General features: G+C 59.0%; 1 protein-coding gene across 4 annotated transcripts; it reads left to right on the forward strand.

Moving 5' to 3' along the window:
• The first annotated feature begins 3,853 nt into the window (after positions 1-3,853).
• TNS2 (tensin 2) lies at positions 3,854-20,102 on the forward strand. Of its 4 annotated transcripts, none has more exons than XM_033116716.1 (29): positions 3,854-3,977; positions 8,532-8,640; positions 9,100-9,137; positions 10,002-10,040; positions 10,350-10,388; positions 10,551-10,600; positions 10,851-11,022; positions 11,314-11,364; positions 11,672-11,794; positions 11,877-11,941; positions 12,775-12,858; positions 13,370-13,482; positions 13,569-13,629; positions 13,894-13,969; positions 14,217-14,346; positions 14,436-14,501; positions 14,570-14,683; positions 14,860-16,071; positions 16,210-16,360; positions 16,469-17,058; positions 17,183-17,272; positions 17,600-17,725; positions 17,937-18,029; positions 18,144-18,221; positions 18,371-18,448; positions 18,863-19,031; positions 19,117-19,185; positions 19,311-19,340; positions 19,472-20,102. In XM_033116716.1, the coding sequence occupies exons 1-29, from the start codon at positions 3,903-3,905 to the stop codon at positions 19,608-19,610; spliced, it is 4,230 nt and encodes a 1,409-aa protein (XP_032972607.1). In that variant the 5' UTR covers positions 3,854-3,902; the 3' UTR covers positions 19,611-20,102. The 4 variants fall into 4 exon arrangements, with proteins under 4 accessions (XP_032972607.1, XP_032972608.1, XP_032972606.1 ...); XM_033116717.1 differs by lacking the exon at positions 3,854-3,977 and adding an exon at positions 5,531-5,828; XM_033116715.1 differs by lacking the exon at positions 3,854-3,977 and adding an exon at positions 6,442-6,826.
• Positions 20,103-20,302: the final 200 nt, after the last annotated feature.

Raw genomic sequence — 20,302 nt, forward strand, 5'->3', positions numbered from 1 at the left:
GTTGCCAGGGGAACCTGCTATTGACACCTAAGAACTGGGAATTTCATATCAGCTCCCCTCCAGCATTTTTGCCTAGTGCTAACCCTTGTCATTTGAGCATGTCTGCAGTCCATTTCCTACGCTATTGATTTACTAAAATGAAGTTAGGAGCTCGGGATAAATCCTCATGTCCTTGAGGCAGTGCCTCCATAAACCACCCTTCAGCAGTCTGGAGAGGTACCTCTGCTTTCCCAGGTTACACTGCACAGGCAGAAAGGGATTCTGGTTGACAAGCTGGTCTGGGTTAAAACTGAGGCCACTTTTCTCTTAATCGTTGCTCAAACTTAGTGGGAATTTTCCAAACATCAGGAACAGACTGTTCATTGTTGCAAGGCAGGAAAGAGGTTAGGACAGTGGCAGAGAATCCTTAAGGTCACAAGGGGGTGGAGCATAGAAAGCCAAGGAAACCTCAGTCAACAATTTTGGGGACTCCAAGCCAAGGGGAAAGGGGGTTGGGGGAATGTGAAGTGACACGGGAGCATAGTTACACAAGTGGCTTTCCTGGGCCAATTGCAGCAACTGTCCTTGTAGTTTCTTGCCCATGCATTGATCCCTTCAAGGGATAAGAGATTCAGTGTGCAATCTATGCATGTGGGTTTAGGGAGGGAGGAAAAGCCCTGCCCAGGCTGCCTGGGGAACGTTCAAGGCAGTGCTTGCTTAACTGCAGCTGCTCCACTTCAGGAATCAATCTCAGTCACATTCTCCAAGCCTTTGTTGCCAGCCACTCCCCTCGCTGTGGAATATTGAGGTCTGGATGAATGATGACGGAAAGTGGAGAATTAAATTGGGAAAGGCTAACTTGGAGGTTCATGTTGGTTAGGCACAGGAAGTGTAGGGAGAAAGGGACTCCTATGTCCCATGAGGGTAAAGTCAAGGGAAAGGTAGGTGCTGCTGTGCCGCCCATCCTTGGTCATTACAAGGATGTGTGGACCCCCCTCAGAAGCCCTGTGGCAGGAATGATCCCAGCACTGGTGAGCAGACAGCCTTGATACAACCTGCGGTAAATCTCGAGCGACCAGAAGGTCGTGGGTATGGCATCCTACTTCACAAGGGTGAACTTAAGGTTAGTTGGGTCCCATCTGTATAACAGGCCACGTAGCCTAGTTTCTTCTAAACAGAATCAAGCACTAGGCTCTGGATCCCAAGACAGCAAGGGTCCCAGTTTGTGCTGAGGGCATCACCTCAAGTGCTAAGTGAGCTCACAGCATCTGGTTTCTCAGGAAGTGGGAGAGCTACACATCTGCTCTTGGGAAGCATTATTTCTCAAATAAAATACTGTTTCTCAGCAACCATTGTAGCCCCTAGGGCCACAAATGAAGGGAGGACTTGTCTACCCTCACCCTCCCACCTCACCAAAAAGGAGTTTGGAAGAGGCGAGCTGTGCTGCTCCCCGCCCAGCTGCAGCAGCCTCCCAGTTGGACAATGCACAGTCCTCAGCCAGGAGATCCGCCTCGAATCAGCTTGGCCCCTTCCCCTGCTCTTCCTGGTTCCCAGCGCCCAACCCTCTACTGAAATTTCCCTGACCCAGTGCTCTTCCGACCCTCAGTGCCCTCCTATAGTCCCCCAACCCGAGAATCTCAGCGCATTCGGTCACAGGCATGGGATCACCCCAGACCGTGAAAAACGGGGTTCAGCCTTTCGTGCCAAAATGGGCTGCCCTCTGCATAGTCAAGGTAAGAAAACCTGCATGGAGGCTCAGAGGGTGTTCCTACGATTCTTTTTGAGCTTTACTAACATTACCCTGGCTTCCCTCCCTTTCCCCTTCCTCTCTGTACCTGCCTGTCCTCAGGATGCCTGGCTGGCTCCATGTGCCACTCATTTTTATTTCACTCCCAAGCCACCTCCTGTATAATGTTTCACTCTCAACTTCTCTTCAGTGTCCCTCCTGCCTTGGTCCTCACTTGAGAGTAGGCATCAAGTCTGAGCTGGAAGTTCAGCTGCCCATCTTGTGACCCTCTCAATTCCTTGGAATCTCAAAAAGGGTTCTTCTTTAGCGGCAACAACGCCAGCTTGTGTGAGGCTCTAACGCTGCCACTGTCCTGGGATCCAATCAAGTGCCTCTTCTCTGAGTCTCCCCCAGTCTCTCCTTTGGTACCTTGAGAGATTAGAACCTACCCCCTTAGCATGTATCCCAGGGCCCAGCCAAAGACATAATGAACTCTGAGAAGGGCAAAGTGTTAAAAGAAGTAGCATACACTCCAAAGAAATGAACAAATTTTCATATCCTGCATCTTGATTATAGTATAATCAAATCTTGTCAAAATCCATAGAATGACCTTCAGCCCTGCCCCTACCCCAGTAGCCTTTGATCCCTGTTGCTCTCCTAACTCCAGCCTTTCCTCTCCTCCCAACCTCTTCCCTCCCCAGCTCCACTCCAACCTCCCCGCCCCTCCTCCAGACTCCAGTGACTGCTGCACTTTCTGAGGCTGCCTACTGGACACCAACTCACACGAGCAGTAAGATCAAGGCTCCCCAGTCCCAGCCACATCTACCCCTCCCAAATGCCAGTCTCTGGGGGGACCCACACTGTCACCATGCGCTGTTTCATAGCCTTTTCCCTACTGCCTTATTGAAATCGGGGATCCACCCCTCATAATCAGAAGCAGAGTTCCCAGCCTTTGCCAAAGGCAAGATGAGCACAGAAAGGATGGAGGGCCTTAAGAGCTGAGGGTACTGGCTGCTTTGAGCAGGCATTGGGCATTGAGCCCTGGGCACTGGCTCCTCAGACAAACACCTCCCCCCCCCCCCCGTCCCCCCCCCCCCCCCCCCCGGTTTTCATCATGGAAAATCTAGTGGGGAGGGGAAGGGAGGGAGAAAGTTTCAGGAAGTGCTCACTGATAAAGAACACTGGGGAAGCTGGGATTGGGAAAAGATTCAGAACTTCTAGAAAGACATCCATTCCCTCTACCTTCCCCTCCAGGGTGGCACAAACTCAAACCAGACCCATGGCCCATTAGCTGAATTCCAGGAAGTTTCTATTCCCGTGCTAAGTCCAGACACTGCAAAAGATGGGAATAAGTTTAGACCACAGAATGAACTTCCACGTTCGTTGGAAAGCCTGGGACTAGAGTTGTGAGGAAGACTTTTTAACGGAAATCTCCTAGGGAGTGGGAGTGACTGTCCAGCTCCAAAGCAGGGCGATGGATGGGCTGACGACCCGCTTGGTGGTGGTGATGAGTGGGGGGGTCCTCAAGTATGAGTCCTTTGGGGAGAATAGGTGACACCTGAGAAGCCTCCCATGAGGCAGAGGACCAGGGAAAGTGTCCAGAGACTTGGAACCCACAAGTGACACCAAGTATCTTCATCTGAAGCTAGTGCCCCCATGGGTAGGTGGCACTAGCCCCACAGGGCCCAATCTCAAATACACTCCTGTGGAGGGGCCCGGCTGAGAGAAGCCAAGGCAGTTCTCTGTACTCTGTTTCCAGTGCCTTCTGGACCTATGTCCACCTTTTCTTCTGAGTCTGTCTGGCTCGTGTGGCTCTTTTGGCCTGTATCCCGCTGGGTCACTCCCCATCTCTGAGATTTTCCTGTCCCTGTGTCCTTGGTGTCCACCTTGCTCAAAATCTCTCCCCATCTGTCTCTTTCCGTCTCCGAGTCTCGGCGTCTCAGCGCTCCTTCTTCCTCTCAGCTCTTTATGAGCGGGGTTCGCAGAAGAAGGTGGGGAGAGAAAAGAGAGAGGAGGAGGGCGGGGGGCGGGAGCGGGCGGAAGGTGGGGATTGGAGCGGGGCAGGAGGGAGGGGAACAGCGCCGGAGGGAGGAGAGTGCGGCGCGGGAGCGGCGGGGCGGGAGGGAGCCCAGGAGCGCGGCGCCCGCTCCCGCCTCCAGCGCCTCCCGCGCGGCCGCTCGGCGCGGGCCCGGCTAGGATGGGCTGGCTCGGGGGCTCCCCCTGCTGCTGCCCCGCCCCGCCGCGCCCCCGCCCCGCCGGGCGCCCCCCGCAGGTGAGTGGCCGCGCCGCGCGGAGCGGGAGGGCGGCGGCTCGTGCGTCACGGCCGGGGAGCAGTGCCGGGGGCGGTCGCCAGGGGGCGCGGGGCCGCCGGGGCTCCAGGGGAAGCGGGCGGGCGCCGGGCTGGGGTCGGTGATCGGAGATCTGGCGGGCCGCGGCGAACTGAGACGGCTGGCTGCCGGGAAGGTGCCCAGGGGGCGGGGCGCAGGCCGCGGTCACACTCTAGTTGGGGCCGTCACGCCTTCGCCCGCCCTGGTGCGCACACGCCGCCTAGGCACGGTGCTGCTCCTTCCCGCCACGCACCCGCGCGCGCCCCGCACCGGACGCCGCTCTTCGAGTACAGTGGGGCACGTTCTTCCACATGCGGGCCCTGTAGCCAGGCGGGAACTGGCGGCCGCGCGCGGGCACTGGCCTGGGAGTGCGTCTGCGTATTTTCCTTTTCTACTTCACATCTGGGGAAACTGAGGCAGAAAGCGGGAACAGATGAGGCTGATTTGACTTTCCAGCCCACTCGTCAGCCCCCTTATGCTGCTACTCTCAATTCTCCAGCTCCCTCTGGGCACACCCATGTACCCCGCCTTCCTCCCTCTCTCCTTCGCTGGGCCTCACCCCTCCTCCGTGGCGGCCGGGCTCCCAGCCTCTCATCCAACCACAGCTATTTCCAGGAAGGGGGAGTGTGGGTGGAGGGGTTTCTCCAAACAAACCTAAGGCTTCGGAGTGTGAGGGGGCCAGCCTGGGGGAGAGGCTGACAGGCTCTGGAATGTTCCAGGCAGGAGAAGGGCGAGGGTCCTTGGGGGTCTGGCCATGCCTTCCCAGCCCTGCCGCAGTGAGCTCGTTTTCCTCCCAGCACCGCTGAGGGATCAGCACTCTTGTCTCCATCTTCCCTCAGAGGTGTACCAAGGGTGGGGAGGGTCTCAAAGCCATGCTTCCCTGGCCTCCCAACACCCGGGTTAGTGAGCCTCCCAGAAGAGTGAGGGTCAGAGGATGAGGGTGACTGCTAGGTGAGGGGACTTTCAGCCCCTCTGGAGGCAGCAGGAGTAGAAAGAAGCATCTGGAGGGGTCCAGGTCAGGGTATGTGCAATAGGAACAGAGAAAGGCCACCCAACCTACCACAGTGCCCCTCCTCCCCCAGCAGGGCTGGGGACTGGACACCAGGCCCAGTTGCCCACACTGGCCAGGGGCCTGGAATGTCCTGGGACCCAGCCAGAGCTGGTGGGTTGGGAGTGGGTTGCAGAGCCAGTGCCCCTCTCCAGTTACAGGCCAGGGGCCCAAGCTTTTTCACACAGATGCCTCCCTCTGGCCAAGGTACCCTGGGGACAGACTTCCTGACCTGCTAGGAGAATTAGACCATCAAGGGAGAAGCCCAGGCAGATCCAGGGAAGTGTCCTCAGTGAGCTCCCATAAGATGGCTCATCCCAGAGAAGGCAGGGCACGAGGGAGGGAGAGGGAAGTCTAAGGACCTGGTGGGAGATGCCAGAGCTGGGGGAGTTGCCTGAGCTCTGGGACATTCAGTAAATACCATGCAAATGAAAGAGGAATATTTGCACATTGTTTCAAGTGACAGCTCTTGCTGGTCCAAGGGGCTGCTGTCCAAGGCTTGGGGCTGAGGACCCCCAGGCCATTAACCCCTTAAATTTTCGGAAGATTCCTACCCCCCTTTCCAAGGCCCCAATCCACCTCCTCCTTCCCTTGACTCCCGGACAGGAAGTTGGCCATGTTCCCAGGAGGGAGGCAGGAGGCCCATAGAGGGGGGTGGAGTATGTGTTGGGAGGGGGGCCTCCTGTCCAGTCCTCAGGTCCTGGGACAGCTGCTGAGGAAGGAGAGCAGAGACAGGAGAGCCATGAAGGTAGTACTCAGGCTTTGGGGGAGGAGGGCGGCCCTAGGGCCTGAGGTGGAGGGCCTAAGTGGCCGGCTCCAAAGAGGGGCTAGGGGTCTAAGAGGTCAAGCAGAAACAAGCCCAGGGAATGAGTGAGGAGGGGAATGTGTCAGGAGCAGAGCAGCTGCAGGCTCTCAGGAGAAGGGCCTCAAATGCCTTGGGCTGTGGCAGGAGAATGGATCACTCCTGTGGGCAAAGCAGTTTTCTGGCTGCAATTTGCCTTCCAGTGTGAATGGGGAGAGGGGGGAGAGGTGCATGTTTTCCTTTCCTTACTTTCACAACCAGTGAAACTGAGGCAGGACACTGGCCCTCCGTCCCATTCTCCCTGACCCTCAGGATGCACTCCCAGTCCTGGGCTGGCTGGCGTAGTGAGTCCCAGCTCCCCTCCCTCCCCACTAGAAGTCCCCAGAGAGCCTACGGGTTCAGACTGGGAGGCTGTCCTGGCCAGGACACGGTGTTCCCCACTGGTCCCTGAGCCCTGCCCTGAGACCTCAGTTCCCACCCTGCCCCCACGCTGTCCCGCCCCACCGGGGGCTGGATCTCAGGATCCCAGCAGATCCTGGATGGGGTGGCTCCTGGGGCCTGGGGCAGCCCCAGAGCGGGGCTGCGGGGTCAGAGGATCCTGGGCTGACACTCCCAGCAGGGTAGATCCTGGGAATCTGATCTCCTGGCCTCCGCCACATCCTCCCCCCACTTCCTGGAGCAGCGACCTGCCCCCTTCCCGCCTGTACTCCCCTCCGCTTCCAGGGCTGGGCTTCTCCTCACACCAGCCAGACAGCCTACCCTCCACCCAGGGGAAGCGGCTGCCTCCGCCAGGCCGCTTCCAGGAAGCCCCGGGCCAGGCCCCAGCATTGTTCGGGCCCCGCGGCCGGCACCCCAGCCAGCCGGACACCATGAAGTCCAGCGGCCCCGTGGAGAGGCTGCTCAGAGCCCTGGGGAGGAGGGACAGCAGCCGGGCCACCAGCAGGGTAGGAGTGCCCACCAGCTGGGCAGAGGCGGGGCAGGGGTGGAGGTGGGGAAGGGGGCCAGGACACAGGCCAGACCCTCCACCTCAGCCTTCTCCCTTTGCTCATTACTCTGCCTCTTTGGGGTGGCCAGGGCTGTGGTATGCACCATAGAAGTTTGGGTTTGAGCAGAACCTGGGGTCTGTTTTGGCTCTTCTATCACCTCCCTGCCCTAGCCCATACCAACTCTGGGGGTCCTGATCCCCTACACCTATGTCCAGGTACATTTCATTGTAGGACCTTTCTGGGTACCATCCTGGGAACCCCAGAGCAGGGCTAAGAGATCAGGCATCTTCCCTGAGCCAAGATGTTTGGGGAAAATGGGGGGCTGGGGGTGGTGAAGGAAGGGAGGGACGTGGCCAGGTCTCAGGAGTGCCTTAGACACTGGAGGGTTGCTTTCACTGACATCATCTGTATATGCCATTTATGCTAGATGTACCCAAGTTTCCTAGTGGGTCCAGCACAGTTGGTCCAGCACAAGAGAGTTCAGTTGCTGGCTTAATCTAGCTGCGTCAGGGACACTGCCAAGAGACAAGAGGTGGGGCCTGGGTCCCCAGGCCTGGGGGGGGGGGGGGGGCCTGGAGACCCCATCACTCCCTTTCTTTACTTGCTCAGGCTTACCCCAAAAGCAGCAGCTCAGGGCAACATGAGACACTACTATAAAAGGGGGATGGGGCAGGAACTTGAACTTCAGAGGTGGAGAAAAATGGGTAGAAGAGAGGAGGCAAGGAAGCAAAAATGGTCCCCAGACAGGATGGAAGGAGTGAATCACAGTGGGAGGCGTGGGACTGCGTGTGAGGTAGGCCTGGGCCTTCAGGGGGCATCCCAGCCTCCTGCCTCACTGCACCTCTGGGTGGGGAGGGGCCCAGCCCAGCATCTGGTCCACCCCGCTACTCCATTCAATGCTGGAATCCTCACTTGAATGTCCTCAAATGACAGGGTGCTCACTACATCCAGAAGTAGCAAGACAGCTAAATATTTTCTCCAATGTCATGCCTCTGTCTGCCTCTCCCTCCAGCATTACCACCCACCTCCTTACACAACTGCTGCCTGCCGCCTCAGTGCACAATGAGTAAACATGTTGTTCTTGGGGGTGGGGGTGGGGGTGAGGAAGGCATGTCAGCTGCCTAGAGCAGGACAGCAGGAGCCAGGGGATCAGGACTGACGGAGGCCACTCCCATCAGTCAGTCTGGGTGCTGTGACTGACAGCCTACATTCTTGTCTGGACCCCCTGCTGTTCACTCTGCACAAGGGCCTCCATCGGGGAGGGCAAAATTGAAGGAGAAACGGGGGCCCTCATAGAGGAGAATCAGAGAGTGCCCCCCCACCAAGAGGAAAGTTCTTGTGTTTGGGGTGGCAGTGACCACAAGGGTATCACACACCAGAGCCACGTGAGGGGCCTAACTGATCCCTTGGGGAGGAGCTGACCCAGTGAGGGTGACGCAAGAGGCCAGATTCCATGCACTGTTGAGGACAGCCCCCACAACTGGCCGGAAACAGCAGTGGCCAAGTGTCCCACGGGTTTGGGGACATTAATCATTTGGGGACTTTAATCAGGATGGAGGAAGAAAGGAACCAGTGCGGTGCTAAGGCACTGGCCCAGTCTCCAGATGGGTCTGCTGGGAACAGATACCCCTGTCTGAGTCTCTGCCCCTCCACCCCTACCTAGCCTAGGAAAGCCGAGCCACATAGCTTCCGGGAGAAGGTTTTCCGGAAGAAACCACCAGTCTGTGCAGTGTGTAAGGTGACCATCGATGGGACAGGCGTCTCATGCAGAGGTGAGGCACCCTGTTCTGGGACTCCGAGAGCCTCTGCCCAGCACCACTGTGTTGCACAACTCCAGCCGCACAGAACAGAAACCGTAATGTGCATGCTGCCCCTGGACCGGCAATGTGGGAGCCAAGAGGCTGCTGCCTCCCCTCCAAACAGCCCTTGCTCCCCCTGACAAATGCCCCAGCAACCCAGGAGATCCTGTACTTTCCAATGCCTTCCCTCCCTCCCTTCCTTCGCCCTCACCCCCACCCACTCTAGAACATTACCCTGCCTCCCTCCTGTCCTGGCCTGGGTAGTAGTACCCCACTGCCATTCTCTGACCCTGCTCCCCTACCCCATCTCAATACAGCTAGAGTCCTAGAAGTCCCAGGGTCTGGTTCCAGGGCCTGGGAGATGGGAGAGGACCGCCCTTCCACTGCCCCAGTAGATCCCTGCTAACCCCTTTTCCCCCTCTCCCTCTCTAGTCTGCAAGGTGGCCACGCACAGAAAATGTGAAGCAAAGGTGGGTACCTGGTGGGGGGAGGTGGACTGGGGTCCCTTCCTCCTCCGAAACCCAGGGAACCCCTGGGAACCCCTGCTGGGATAGGAGAGGGTGCTGTACTGGGCCCTTTAAGAACCACCCTACTCCACCCCCTGGAGGGTTGGCCCAGGCGTGTGGACAGCGAGACAGCGACAGCGTTTGTCTTGGTGCTGTGCCCAGGCTGCAGCTGGCGAGAGAGGGTGGGGGGTGGGGAAGAGGAGGAGAATGAGGAGGAGGAAGGGTGGGGTGGGTAGATGGGGGAGCAGGATTTCAGAGACTGGGCAGCCGGATGGGCTGTGCCTTCCCTCTGGGGAAGGGGCCTCAGGATGCTTGGGTGGGTCTTATCCTGGGCCCTGGAGAGGCTGGGCAGAAGGTACAAACTATAGATAGCACCCACTGTCCACGGGGGACTTGAGACAGCCCCATCTCTGAAGAGGTCCCCTGGTCCCCCTCCTGCAGTGTGGGGGTTCCCAGGGCCTTGGAGCTGGCTTTGGGGAGCTGTGTGCCCAGGGGCGGGGTCTCCCGGTGAAAGAGGCCAGTGTCCGTCCCTGGCCATAGCCTGCCTGCATGGCTCTATATATAACTCCTGCCCTGTAGCTGGATGAATGGGGGTCTGTGTGGGCACAGGGCCGGGAGCCAAGAGCAACAAATGGGGGGCATGGGGGGGTGGGGGACTGAGAGGCCAGAGGGGTGGCTCCCTTAAATAGAGGAACCTCAGCTGGAGCCTGTGCCCATCTCCTGACAACCCCTCCACCTTCTTGCTGAAGCTAAGGGGTGGCCCCATCCTTAAGCCCAGGAGAGCCCATTTCACCAGGAGCTTAGCCCCTCACTCGGGTCTCCTTCCAGGTGACTTCATCCTGTCAGGCCTTGCCTCCTGCAGAGCTGGTGAGTGTGCTCTGGGATGGGGTGAGGGAGGCAGAGAACCTGGCCGAGGTGTCCAAAGGTCTGGGAGGGGACCCCCAGGAGTTTCCCTGGAATGGACTGCAGTCATATTGGTCATGCGGAAGGAGGGAAGAAAGGTCTGAGCCCTTTGCTCTTCTTGTCGTCTAGGCCAGCTGGGGGCTCGGACTCTCCTTTCCTTGCTCAGTACATCCCTCACAGAGACACTGGCAGGCCATCTCCACTATCCCCGGGCTCACACTGGCCCTTGCCCCTGCCCTAACCACTCCGTTTTCCTCCCCCATCTCCCTCTAGCGGAGAAACACGGCCCCTGTGAGGCGCATAGAGCACCTGGTAAGGTGATGCTGGAGATGGGGGGGGGGCGGCAGTGGGTAGCTCTGGAATTAAGGACCTAGGTTTCTTCTGAGGACAGAAGTGCATGGAACTCTGGAGTAGGGATCCTAGAGAGGGAGGGAGCATCTAAAGAGATGCGCATCACATCGTCTCACCCACCAGGGATCCACCAAGTCTCTGAACCACTCAAAGCAGCGCAGCACTCTGCCCAGGTAAGTGAGGGCGCCGGGGGTGGTCCCTCATGAGCCCTTTCTGCTGTCCCCACACCTCAGCCCAGGACAGTGCCCTCCAACAAAGTTCTCCGGGACAGCCCCCCCATCCCCGCCCCAGCCCCCCCACCCCCGGACCCACCCTCAGGATCCACGAGGCTTCACCTGCTGTCGACCAGACACCCTTCCATCACAAGAGCCCCCTCCGGGATCCCGCCCCTCCATTCCTTACGTAGGCTTCGCTCCTTTCCAGGAGCTTCAGTTTGGACCCGCTCATGGAGCGCCGCTGGGACCTGGACCTCACCTACGTGACTGAGCGGATCCTGGCTGCCGCCTTCCCTGCGCGGCCCGAAGAGCAGCGACACCGGGGCCACCTGCGCGAGCTGGCTCACGTGCTGCAATCCAAGCACCGCGACAAGTACCTGGTGAGGGGCGGGGGCCTGCCGCAGTCAGCCAATAAGAGGGCTGGGAGGTCCCGATGAGCCAGGCTGCACCCTGACGTTAGACCTCGGAGGCGGGGCTGGGGGCGGGGCTCTGGGGCATCTCTGGAACCGACCTGGAGCCTAGACGATCCGGTTTTCACCGCTGGGCAGGGCCTTAGCAACCTCCTCGTTTTGGAAAAAGACTCAGGATTACAGCGGGTGACACCACCTCCACGCATCACCAGCCTTGCTGCCTGAGATTACTTCCGTCTAAAGCACCCGTTTTCCTTGCAGCTCTTCAACCTTTCAGAGAAAAGACATGACCTGACCCGCCTAAACCCCAAGGTAGGAGGGGATTAAAGCCATTAAACCAAATCACCCCCGCCCCAGAAGCCCCCAGCCTCCTTTTTATTAATAATAGCAATTGGCATCTACTTCACTCTTAAGCACTTTCCCATGTGGCATATACTTGAGACACCCCAAAGCATGGTGCAGCAGCTATCAACACACTGTACGAGTGAGAAAGGTGTTGAGGCTGTGGTGGACAGCCAACAAGCTGACCTTGCCCCAGAACCATACACCCATCTCTCTTCACTGGTGGCCTCCACCTCCCCGACCCACCCCGTTCCACTCCTGCACTCCCCTCCCCCAGGTCCAGGACTTTGGCTGGCCTGAACTGCATGCGCCTCCCCTGGACAAGCTGTGCTCCATCTGCAAAGCCATGGAGACCTGGCTCAGTGCTGACCCCCAGCACGTGGTTGTACTGTACTGCAAGGTGGGCTGGGCTGCGGGGTTTGCAGGCTGGGACGCCCTCCCCGTAAGGCCCCAGCAGACCTCAATCCTGTCTCTATCCTCAGGGGAGCAAGAGTAAGCTCGGGGTCATCGTCTCTGCATACATGCACTACAGCAAGATCTCTGCAGGGTGAGGCTCTCTCGCGCCCGAGTGTCCCCTTCCCCAGTGGCCCTTCCTCCAGCTGGTCTTTGAGGAGCCCATCTCCCATGAAGCCCTCCTCTGTGTTCAGAGAGCCATCTACTATAAACTTGACATTGCCACCTCCTTTTCCTCACTTGTATTTCACCATGGTTCTGTAGTAGCTGCTCTGTAGTAGTTTCCTGGGGCTGCTGTAACAAAGTGCCACAAACTAAAGTGGCTTAAGACAACAGAAATGTATTGTCTCAGTTCTGGAGGCTAGAAATCTAAAATCGACGTATCAGAAGGCCACACTCCCTCTGAGACTCTGGGTAGAAAACCTTCTTTGCCTCTTCCTAGCTTCTGGTGGTGCTCTTTGGCTTGCAGCTGCGTCACTCCAGTCTCTACCTCCATCATCACGTGGCTTTCTTCCTGTCTGTGTGTCTGTGTCTCTTCTCTTCTTCTAAGGACACCGATCATATTGGATTAAGGGCCCACCCTACTCCAGTATGACATCTTAACTAATTACATCTGCAACGACCCTATTTCCAAATAAGGTCACATTCTGAGGTACATATATTTTTGGGGGGACACAATTCAACCCATAACGTGGTCTTATTGCCCCATTTTACAGATGAGGAAACTAAAGCTCAGGGAACAATTGCCTGAGGTCCAACAACTAGTAAAGTAACTGTACATGGGGTTTCTAGTTCTCTTTACCACCACTCTAGGCTTCCTGTAGACTTGGGGGGGTCACCCCTCTCTCCCCTCCCCTGGGGCGTAGGAGTGGGAGAACAGGAAGGAGACCAGCTCATCATCCCCCACACTAATGCTGCTCTCCCCAGGGCAGACCAGGCACTGGCGACTCTTACCATGCGGAAGTTCTGCGAGGACAAGGTGGCCGCAGAGCTGCAGCCCTCCCAGCGCCGGTGAGTAGCTTGCGTGGGGATGAACCAGAAGAGCAGCTCCCTCCATGGCCACCAATGCCAAGTTTTTCTCATTCACATAGCACGCCTTAATGGTGCACGTTCAATGTGCCAGGCCAAGTGCTGAGAATTCAGGACAAACGAGGTCCCTGCTCTCGTGGAGTTTCCATTCTAGTGGACTATAAGGCCATAAATAGACAAGACCATTTTGGATGACGATAAGTGCTATGAATAAAATAAAGCTGAGTCTAATGATAAAGAAAGACAGTCAGGACCTGCCTCTATGACATGAGGCAAAGGTCTGGGGGAAGATCATTCTAGGCAAAGGGGGCAGCAAGTACAAAACCTTTGAGGCAGCAAGAAGGATTGAGCTTAGATGCAAGGAAGAACTTTCTGGTGGCTGGAATGGAAGGAAGTACTGAGACGTGCAGGCCTTCCAAGGGGGCACAGTTGAGATGATACAAGGGGACCTCCAGAGGAAGGGGCTTATGTTGTCCTCGACCTCCGCCACCAGATACATCAGCTACTTCAGCGGTCTGCTGTCTGGCTCCATCAGAATGAACAGCAGCCCTCTCTTCCTACACTATGTGCTCGTGCCTATGCTGCCAGCCTTTGAACCTGGCACAGGTGAGTCCACTTGGGAGGTAGTCACTGGGGTTCTGTCCCTCACCCCCTCCATGCTGCATCCCTCACGTACCTTCTTTCTCCCCCAGGCTTCCAGCCCTTCCTTAAGATCTATCAGTCCATGCAGCTCGTCTACACATCTGGAATCTAGTGAGTGCTGTGTTCCCAGGCCACCGCTCCCTGGAGTCTTATTTCTCCAGCCTCCCCAGACACCTGGGCCTCCAGCTCCAGCCACTGTATCTGAAAACTAATACCACCACAGAATCCATTTTACAGATGGGGAAGCTGAGGCTCAGCTAAAGGTCTCCCACTCTGGGCTCAGACTCCCATCTCCCAACTCCCTCCTGACTCGTCACAGCCATCCCTGAGCCTGAGGACCTGTGATTCAGCTCTGCCTTCTCCTCTCTTCCACAGTCACATTGCAGGCCCGGGTCCCCAGCAGCTTTACATCAGCCTGGAGCCAGCCCTCCTCCTCAAAGGCGACGTCATGGTGAGGGGGCCTTGGCAACAAGGGGAGTCTGGGGAGTGGGCCAAGGGGTGGTGGTATCTCCTGCCAACAGCACAATCTCTGGTGAATCATGAATTCAATCCAGATTGAGGGTGAGAAGGGAGGCCCCTCGATAGGGGTCACCTTGAGGTTGAGGCAGGGCAGAGCTTTGGCCAGGCAGTGATCAGGGTGGAAGCACAGAGGAGGTATAAGCAGATGTGAGGGCCTGACCCCCGTCTCCCTCACCCAGGTGACATGCTATCACAAGGGTGGCCGGGGGACAGACCGGACCCTTGTATTCCGAGTCCAGTTCCACACATGCACCATCCACGGATCACGGCTCACCTTTCCCAAAGATCAGCTGGATGAAGCCTGGACTGGTGAGTTAGAGACAAGGGGTGTGGGGGCTGGACCCCAGGTGAGGGCGGGCAGGAGGGGTACCTGGCTCCTCACTGCCCACTCCTCACAGATGAGAGGTTCCCTTTCCAAGCCTCGGTGGAATTCATCTTCTCCTCCAGCCCTGAGAAGATCAAAGGTAAGAGCCGGGCCTGGGCTTGGTGCTGAAGGCTGCCTTTGTGCTCCTTACCAGCGGGTCTCCCACAGGAAACACGCCGCGGAACGACCCCTCCGTCACTGTGGACTACAACACCGCAGAGCCTGCTGTGCGCTGGGACTCCTACGAGAACTTCAACCAGCACCACGAGGACAGTGTGGACGGTGTGTGGCAGCAGTGGGGTGGGAGCGGGAGGTTTGGGCGCACAATCCTTCCTCTCCGGCAGATCCCCCTCCCGCGACACAAGCCCCGAGCTGGACTCTCCAGCACTGTCCCCTCTCATTAACCTTCACTCTCTTTTCCCCACCTGCCTGCCCTCCCCTGTCCTCTCTCCCCTCAGGCTCCCTGACCCACACCCGTGGCCCCGTAGATGGCAGTCCTTATGCCCAGGTGCAGCGGGCCCCCCGCCAGACCCCACCAGCACCTTCTCCAGAGCCACCCCCACCCCCGCTGCTGTCCATCAGCAGCGACTCTGGCCATTCATCCACGCTGACCACGGAGCCAGCTGCAGAGTCCCCTGGCCGGCCACCCCCAACGGCTGCTGAGCGGCAGGAGCTAGATCGCCTCCTGGGAGGCTGTGGAGTGGGCAGCGGGGGCCGGGGCGCTGGGCGTGAGACGGCCATCCTGGACGACGAAGAGCAGCCCCCTGTGGGAGGAGGCGCCCATCTCGGAACGTATTCAGGCCACAAACCTGCCCTCAGCCGCCACTGCTCCTGCCGCCAGGGCTACCGGGAACCCTTTGGGGTCCCCAATGGGGGATACTACCGGCCCGAGGGAACCCTGGAGAGGCGGCGGCTGGCCTATGGGGGCTACGAGGGGCCTGCCCAGGTCTATGCCGAGGCCTCCATGGAGAAGAGGCGCCTCTGCCGATCGCTGTCCGAGGGCCCGTACCCCTATCCCCCTGAGCCAGGGAAACCGGCCAGTGGGGACTTCGGCTACCGCTCCCCAGGCTACCGGGAGGTGGTGATCCTGGAGGACCCTGGGCTGCCTGCCCTATGCCCCTGCCCTGCCTGTGAGGACAAGCTGGCGCTGCCCACAACAGCCCTGTATGGGCTTCGACTGGAGAGGGAGGCTGGAGAGGGGTGGGCAAGCGAGGCCAGCAAGTCTCTCCTGCACCCAGTGCGGCCGGGGCACCCATTGCCCCTGCTGGTGCCTGCCTGCGGGCATCACCATGCCCCAATGCCTGACTACAGCTGCCTGAAGCCACCCAAGGCAGGCGAGGAAGGGCATGAGGGCTGCTCCTATGCCTTGTGCCCTGAAGGCAGGTACGGGCATCCAGGCTACCCTGCCCTGGTGACATACGGCTATGGAGGAGCAGTTCCCAATTACTGCCCAGCATACGGCCGGGTGCCTCACAGCTGTGGGTCTCCAAGCGAGGGCAGAGGGTATCCCAGCCCTGGTGCCCACTCCCCACGGGCTGGCTCCATTTCCCCGGGCAGCCCGCCTTACCCATCATCCAGAAAGCTGAGCTACGAGATTCCTGCAGAGGAGGGAGGGGACAGGTATCCACTGCCTGGGCACCTGGCTCCAGCAGGACCCTTGACATCTGCAGGTGAGGGGCTCTGGGGTGGGGAGTGCCCAGGGCAGAGGAGGGTTCTGGAAGATGGTTGGGAAGGCACAGAGTGAGAAAGAGCTAAGCCAGACAGAAAGTCTGTTCCTGGCTCAGCCTCTCCTCTCCCCTTCCCTGCAGAGTCACCTGAGCCAGGGTCCTGGAGGGAGGGCCCCAGCGGGCACAGTACCCTGCCGCGGTCTCCCCGAGATGCCCAGTGCAGTGCCTCCTCAGAGTTGTCTGCTCCCTCCACACCCCTGCACACCAGCAGCCCAGTCCAGGCCAAGGAAAGGTAGGCAGGTGTCTCCTTGTCCAAACAGACACTAAAGGCTGGGGGAGGGGGCAGCTTCCAACATGGGCTCGGAGGCCCTGCTGACCACCTGCCCTCCCTCCCCCACAGTACCCGACAGCAGGACACCAGGTCCCCCACGTTGGTGCCCACTCAGAGATTGAGTCCTGGTGAAGCCTTGTCACCTGTATCCCAGGGAGGCGCTGAAAAGTCTCCTGAGCTGCCAGCAAGAAGTGGGCTTGAGCCTCCAGCTTCTAGTCCTTTCTCCCCGACCTCCCCCCGCAGTTCACCCAACGACTGGCCTCAGGAGAGGAATCCAGGGGGCCGCACAGACAGTGCCAGTCCAAGGGGCCCTGTGCCCACCACGCTGCCTGGCCTCCGCCATGCCCCTTGGCAGGGGCTTCGAGACCCCCCAGATAGCCCGGATGGGTCCCCCCTGACCCCCGTGCCTTCCCAGATGCCCTGGCTTATGGCCAGCCCAGAGCCGCCTCAGAGCTCACCCACTCCTGCCTTCCCCCTGGCGGCATCCTATGACATCAATGGCCCCACCCAGCCCCCACTTCCTGAGAAACGCCACCTGCCGGGGCCTGGGCAACAGCCAGCCCACTGGGGCCCAGAGCAGGCATCACCACCAGCCAGAGGCACCAGTCACCATGTCACCTTTGCACCTCAGCTCCTGGATAACAACCCCCAGTCTTCAGGTATAAAGGCCTCAGGGGAGTGAGGGGAGGTGGGGCCACCTTGGAAGAACCCTTTTTCCCAGGGAAGGGCATGGCGTGGGAACCGAGGAGCCCTAGGGCCGAGCTCAGTCCTTTGCTGTCCTAGAGCCCCCCATGCAAGAGAGCCAGAGCAACGTGAAGTTTGTCCAGGATACGTCTAAGTTCTGGTACAAGCCAAACCTGTCCCGTGAGCAAGGTGAGGAGCCAGCCCACCCCACCCCTCTCGCTGTCCAGGGCTCTGGGCCCTGGACCCAGTCCAGCCGTCCAGTTGCTACCCTTGCTGCCTCCTCCCCACCTCAGCGTTTACTCTGGGCCGAGCCTCGCTCGAGCAGGTGATCCTGGGCTTTGGGCCCGTGCGGTTTGACTCGATGTTGTCAATGCCCTGTTAACTCTAAAGTTCTGTACTCAGATGCCCAACACTGCCACAGGTGTTAGGGCAAGAGGCGTGGGGGGCTGGCTCACAGAGCAGTGGGCTACATGGGGCTCGGGCAGCCACTGAAAACTTCTCCTCCTGCTCCCCCAGCCATTGCCCTGCTGAAGGACAAGGACCCTGGGGCCTTCCTGATCAGGGACAGCCATTCATTCCAAGGAGCCTACGGGCTGGCCCTCAAGGTGGCTACGCCCCCACCCAGTGCCCAGCCCTGGAAAGGTACTGAATGCCCAAACCTAAGGGAGAGGGGAAGTGGAGTGGGGCAGCTTCACAGGCAAGACAAGGAGGTCGGCCATGCCGCTCGGTGGGCTCGGTGGGCTCGGTGGGGAGCCACGGAAGTGACTCTGCTGCTCCGGAAAGAATCCCAGCACGGGAGAAGATGGGAACCTGGAATCTGATAAAGCCTTTCTCTCCTCTCCTGGCCTCTTAGGAGACCCTTTGGAACAGCTGGTCCGCCATTTTCTCATTGAGACTGGGCCCAAAGGGGTGAAAATCAAGGGCTGTCCCAGTGAGCCCTACTTTGGTGAGCAGCAGGGGCCGGGGAGGCTACACTAGGTTGGTTTAGGGAGGCGAAGAGTGAAGGGAAAGATGGAGCGTTCTGCGGGCCCCTCAGGACGGCTCTCACTTTCCCCTGCAGGCAGCCTCTCCGCCCTGGTCTCCCAGCACTCCATCTCCCCTCTGTCCCTGCCCTGCTGCCTGCGCATCCCAAGCAAAGGTAGGCGGTTCGTCATCTGTCCTCCCACCTCTCCCACCCGCTGCAGCCAAAGGCAGAATCTGGGATCCTGTCTCCCAGCCTGCCTTCCCTTAGGGAGGGCCGCTCCCTGCTGCCCTGCACTGACGGCCCTCGGCCCTCGTTTCCCTCAGATCCTCTGGAGGAGACCCCGGAGGCCCCAGTGCCCGCCAACATGAGCACAGCAGCAGACCTCCTGCGTCAGGGTGCCGGTAGGGCCTCTCCCACCACCCCTCGCTCTCCCTGGGCACTAAGGGGGACACTGCACATACAGGCAGTGGGTCACTGAAAGGCCTTGAGGTGGGTGGGCCCTGACAGAGGCGAGGGAGCCTGATACTTGTAGTTTGGGAAATGAGTCCTCTGCCCAGGTTCTGTCTAATGCACATGAGAATCCTGGAGAGGGGACTTGTTAGAATGCAGATTCTCAGGCCTTTCCCCAGCATTTCTGACTATAGATTTGGGGGTCACAGAATCTGTATTTAACAGATTACCTATGTAATTCTAATGCATTTTGGGCAGCGCTAGCCAGATAAAGTGCAAGAGCTGCTGGGGCGGGGGAACGGGGGGAGACAGACACGGAAGGAAGCTGGCAGAGCTGATGATCCCAACACCCCTCTTGCCCACAGCCTGCAGTGTGCTCTACCTGACCTCGGTGGAGACTGAGTCCCTGACGGGCCCCCAGGCGGTGGCCCGGGCCAGCTCTGCAGCTCTGAGTTGCAGCCCCCGCCCCACACCAGCCATCGTCCACTTCAAGGTCTCAGCCCAGGGCATTACACTGACCGACAACCAAAGGAAGTAAGTATGTATGCTCAGCCCCCGGGACCCCCAAGCTTAGTCCTGCGGGCTCGTTTCAGGTGTGACCCCCCACTCCTCTTCACAGGCTCTTCTTTCGCCGCCATTACCCCGTGAACAGCATCACCTTCTCCAGCACTGACCCTCAGGACCGGAGGTGACCTTCCTCCCATCGCCCCCCCATGGTCCCATTTGGCCCCCCAGACCAGTCCCCTGCCCCAGCTCCTCCTTCAGTAGCCATTCTCTGGGGTGCTTTCCTTCACAGTTCTTTTCCTTCTGCAGATGGACCAACCCCGATGGGACCACCTCCAAGTAAGCCTCCCCATGATGCAATCTCTTTCCTCCACGGAATCGAGGCGCCTCCTTCCTCCCCCACTCTAGCTCTGCAGTCCTTGGTGGGAGGGGTGCTGAGCGCCCTCCCCACCCTGCCTTTGTACCCCTAGGATCTTTGGTTTCGTGGCCAAGAAGCAGGGAAGCCCCTGGGAGAATGTGTGTCACCTCTTTGCAGAGCTGGACCCAGATCAGCCTGCAGGCGCCATTGTCACCTTCATAACCAAAGTTCTACTGGGCCAGAGAAAATGAAGGAAGGCCACACGCTCAGAGCCCACATCAACACTGCGCCCCTCCCAGCACCCCACAGCCCTCACCTCTCCTGGCCTGGCCCCAGGAGACCCAGGAGCCAGCCCCCTCCCTTAGGAGCGGGGAGTGGCTATCAGCCTGGGCCACTGCTCTCCTTCCCCACCCCCAGCCTGCTAAGCTAAGTGGACGGGCCATGAGATGACCTTGCACGTGAGCAGATGGCAGAGATGGGTGTGTGAAGGGTGAGGAGGCATCAGCAGTGGAGCTGTGGAGGGGATCAGAGCAGCCGCACCGGCAGGAGACCATCAGCCCTGGCGAGGAGCCAGCTCCACGGCTGCGGGTCCCAGCGTGGCGGGCAGAGGGGAGAGGGATAGGGAGCTACGCACTCCCGCCTCTGCCTTGCCCTCTGAGCAGAGAGATCAGAGTGGGAATCACATGAAAAGGGGGGGAAAGAGTCTATTTTTGTCTAATAATAAAGAATTTCTATAACGTTTAGTCGGAGTTGGAGTCGTGATCGTGCACAGGAGGCAAAGCCTCATGTCTCCCTGGGGTGTGCCCGTTTCTTGGGGACGTCCCAGGCCTGGAGCCAGGGCCATGGAACATACACAGCCCCCCTCCTGGGCTTCACATTAGTCCACGTCCCGTGAGCAAGCTGCCCCCACCTCCAGGCCTGTCCCCAGCCCCACGTACTGGCA

Source organism: Rhinolophus ferrumequinum, chromosome 10 (assembly GCF_004115265.2).
Source record: "Rhinolophus ferrumequinum isolate MPI-CBG mRhiFer1 chromosome 10, mRhiFer1_v1.p, whole genome shotgun sequence".
NCBI classification, from domain to species: Eukaryota; Metazoa; Chordata; class Mammalia; order Chiroptera; family Rhinolophidae; genus Rhinolophus; species Rhinolophus ferrumequinum.

What these genes read in the sequence shown, in the direction of transcription:
- TNS2 (XM_033116717.1), top strand. Translation starts at nt 5,697, where the DNA reads ATGTTCCCAGGAGGGAGGCAGGAGGCCCATAGAGGGGGGTGGAGTATG. An exon ending in CAGCCCTGAGAAGATCAAAG is followed by an intron (nt 14,502 to 14,569) that starts GTAAGAGCCGGG and finishes GGTCTCCCACAG; the next exon opens with GAAACACGCCGCGGAACGAC. An exon ending in TCCCAGTGAGCCCTACTTTG is followed by an intron (nt 18,030 to 18,143) that starts GTGAGCAGCAGG and finishes TTTCCCCTGCAG; the next exon opens with GCAGCCTCTCCGCCCTGGTC.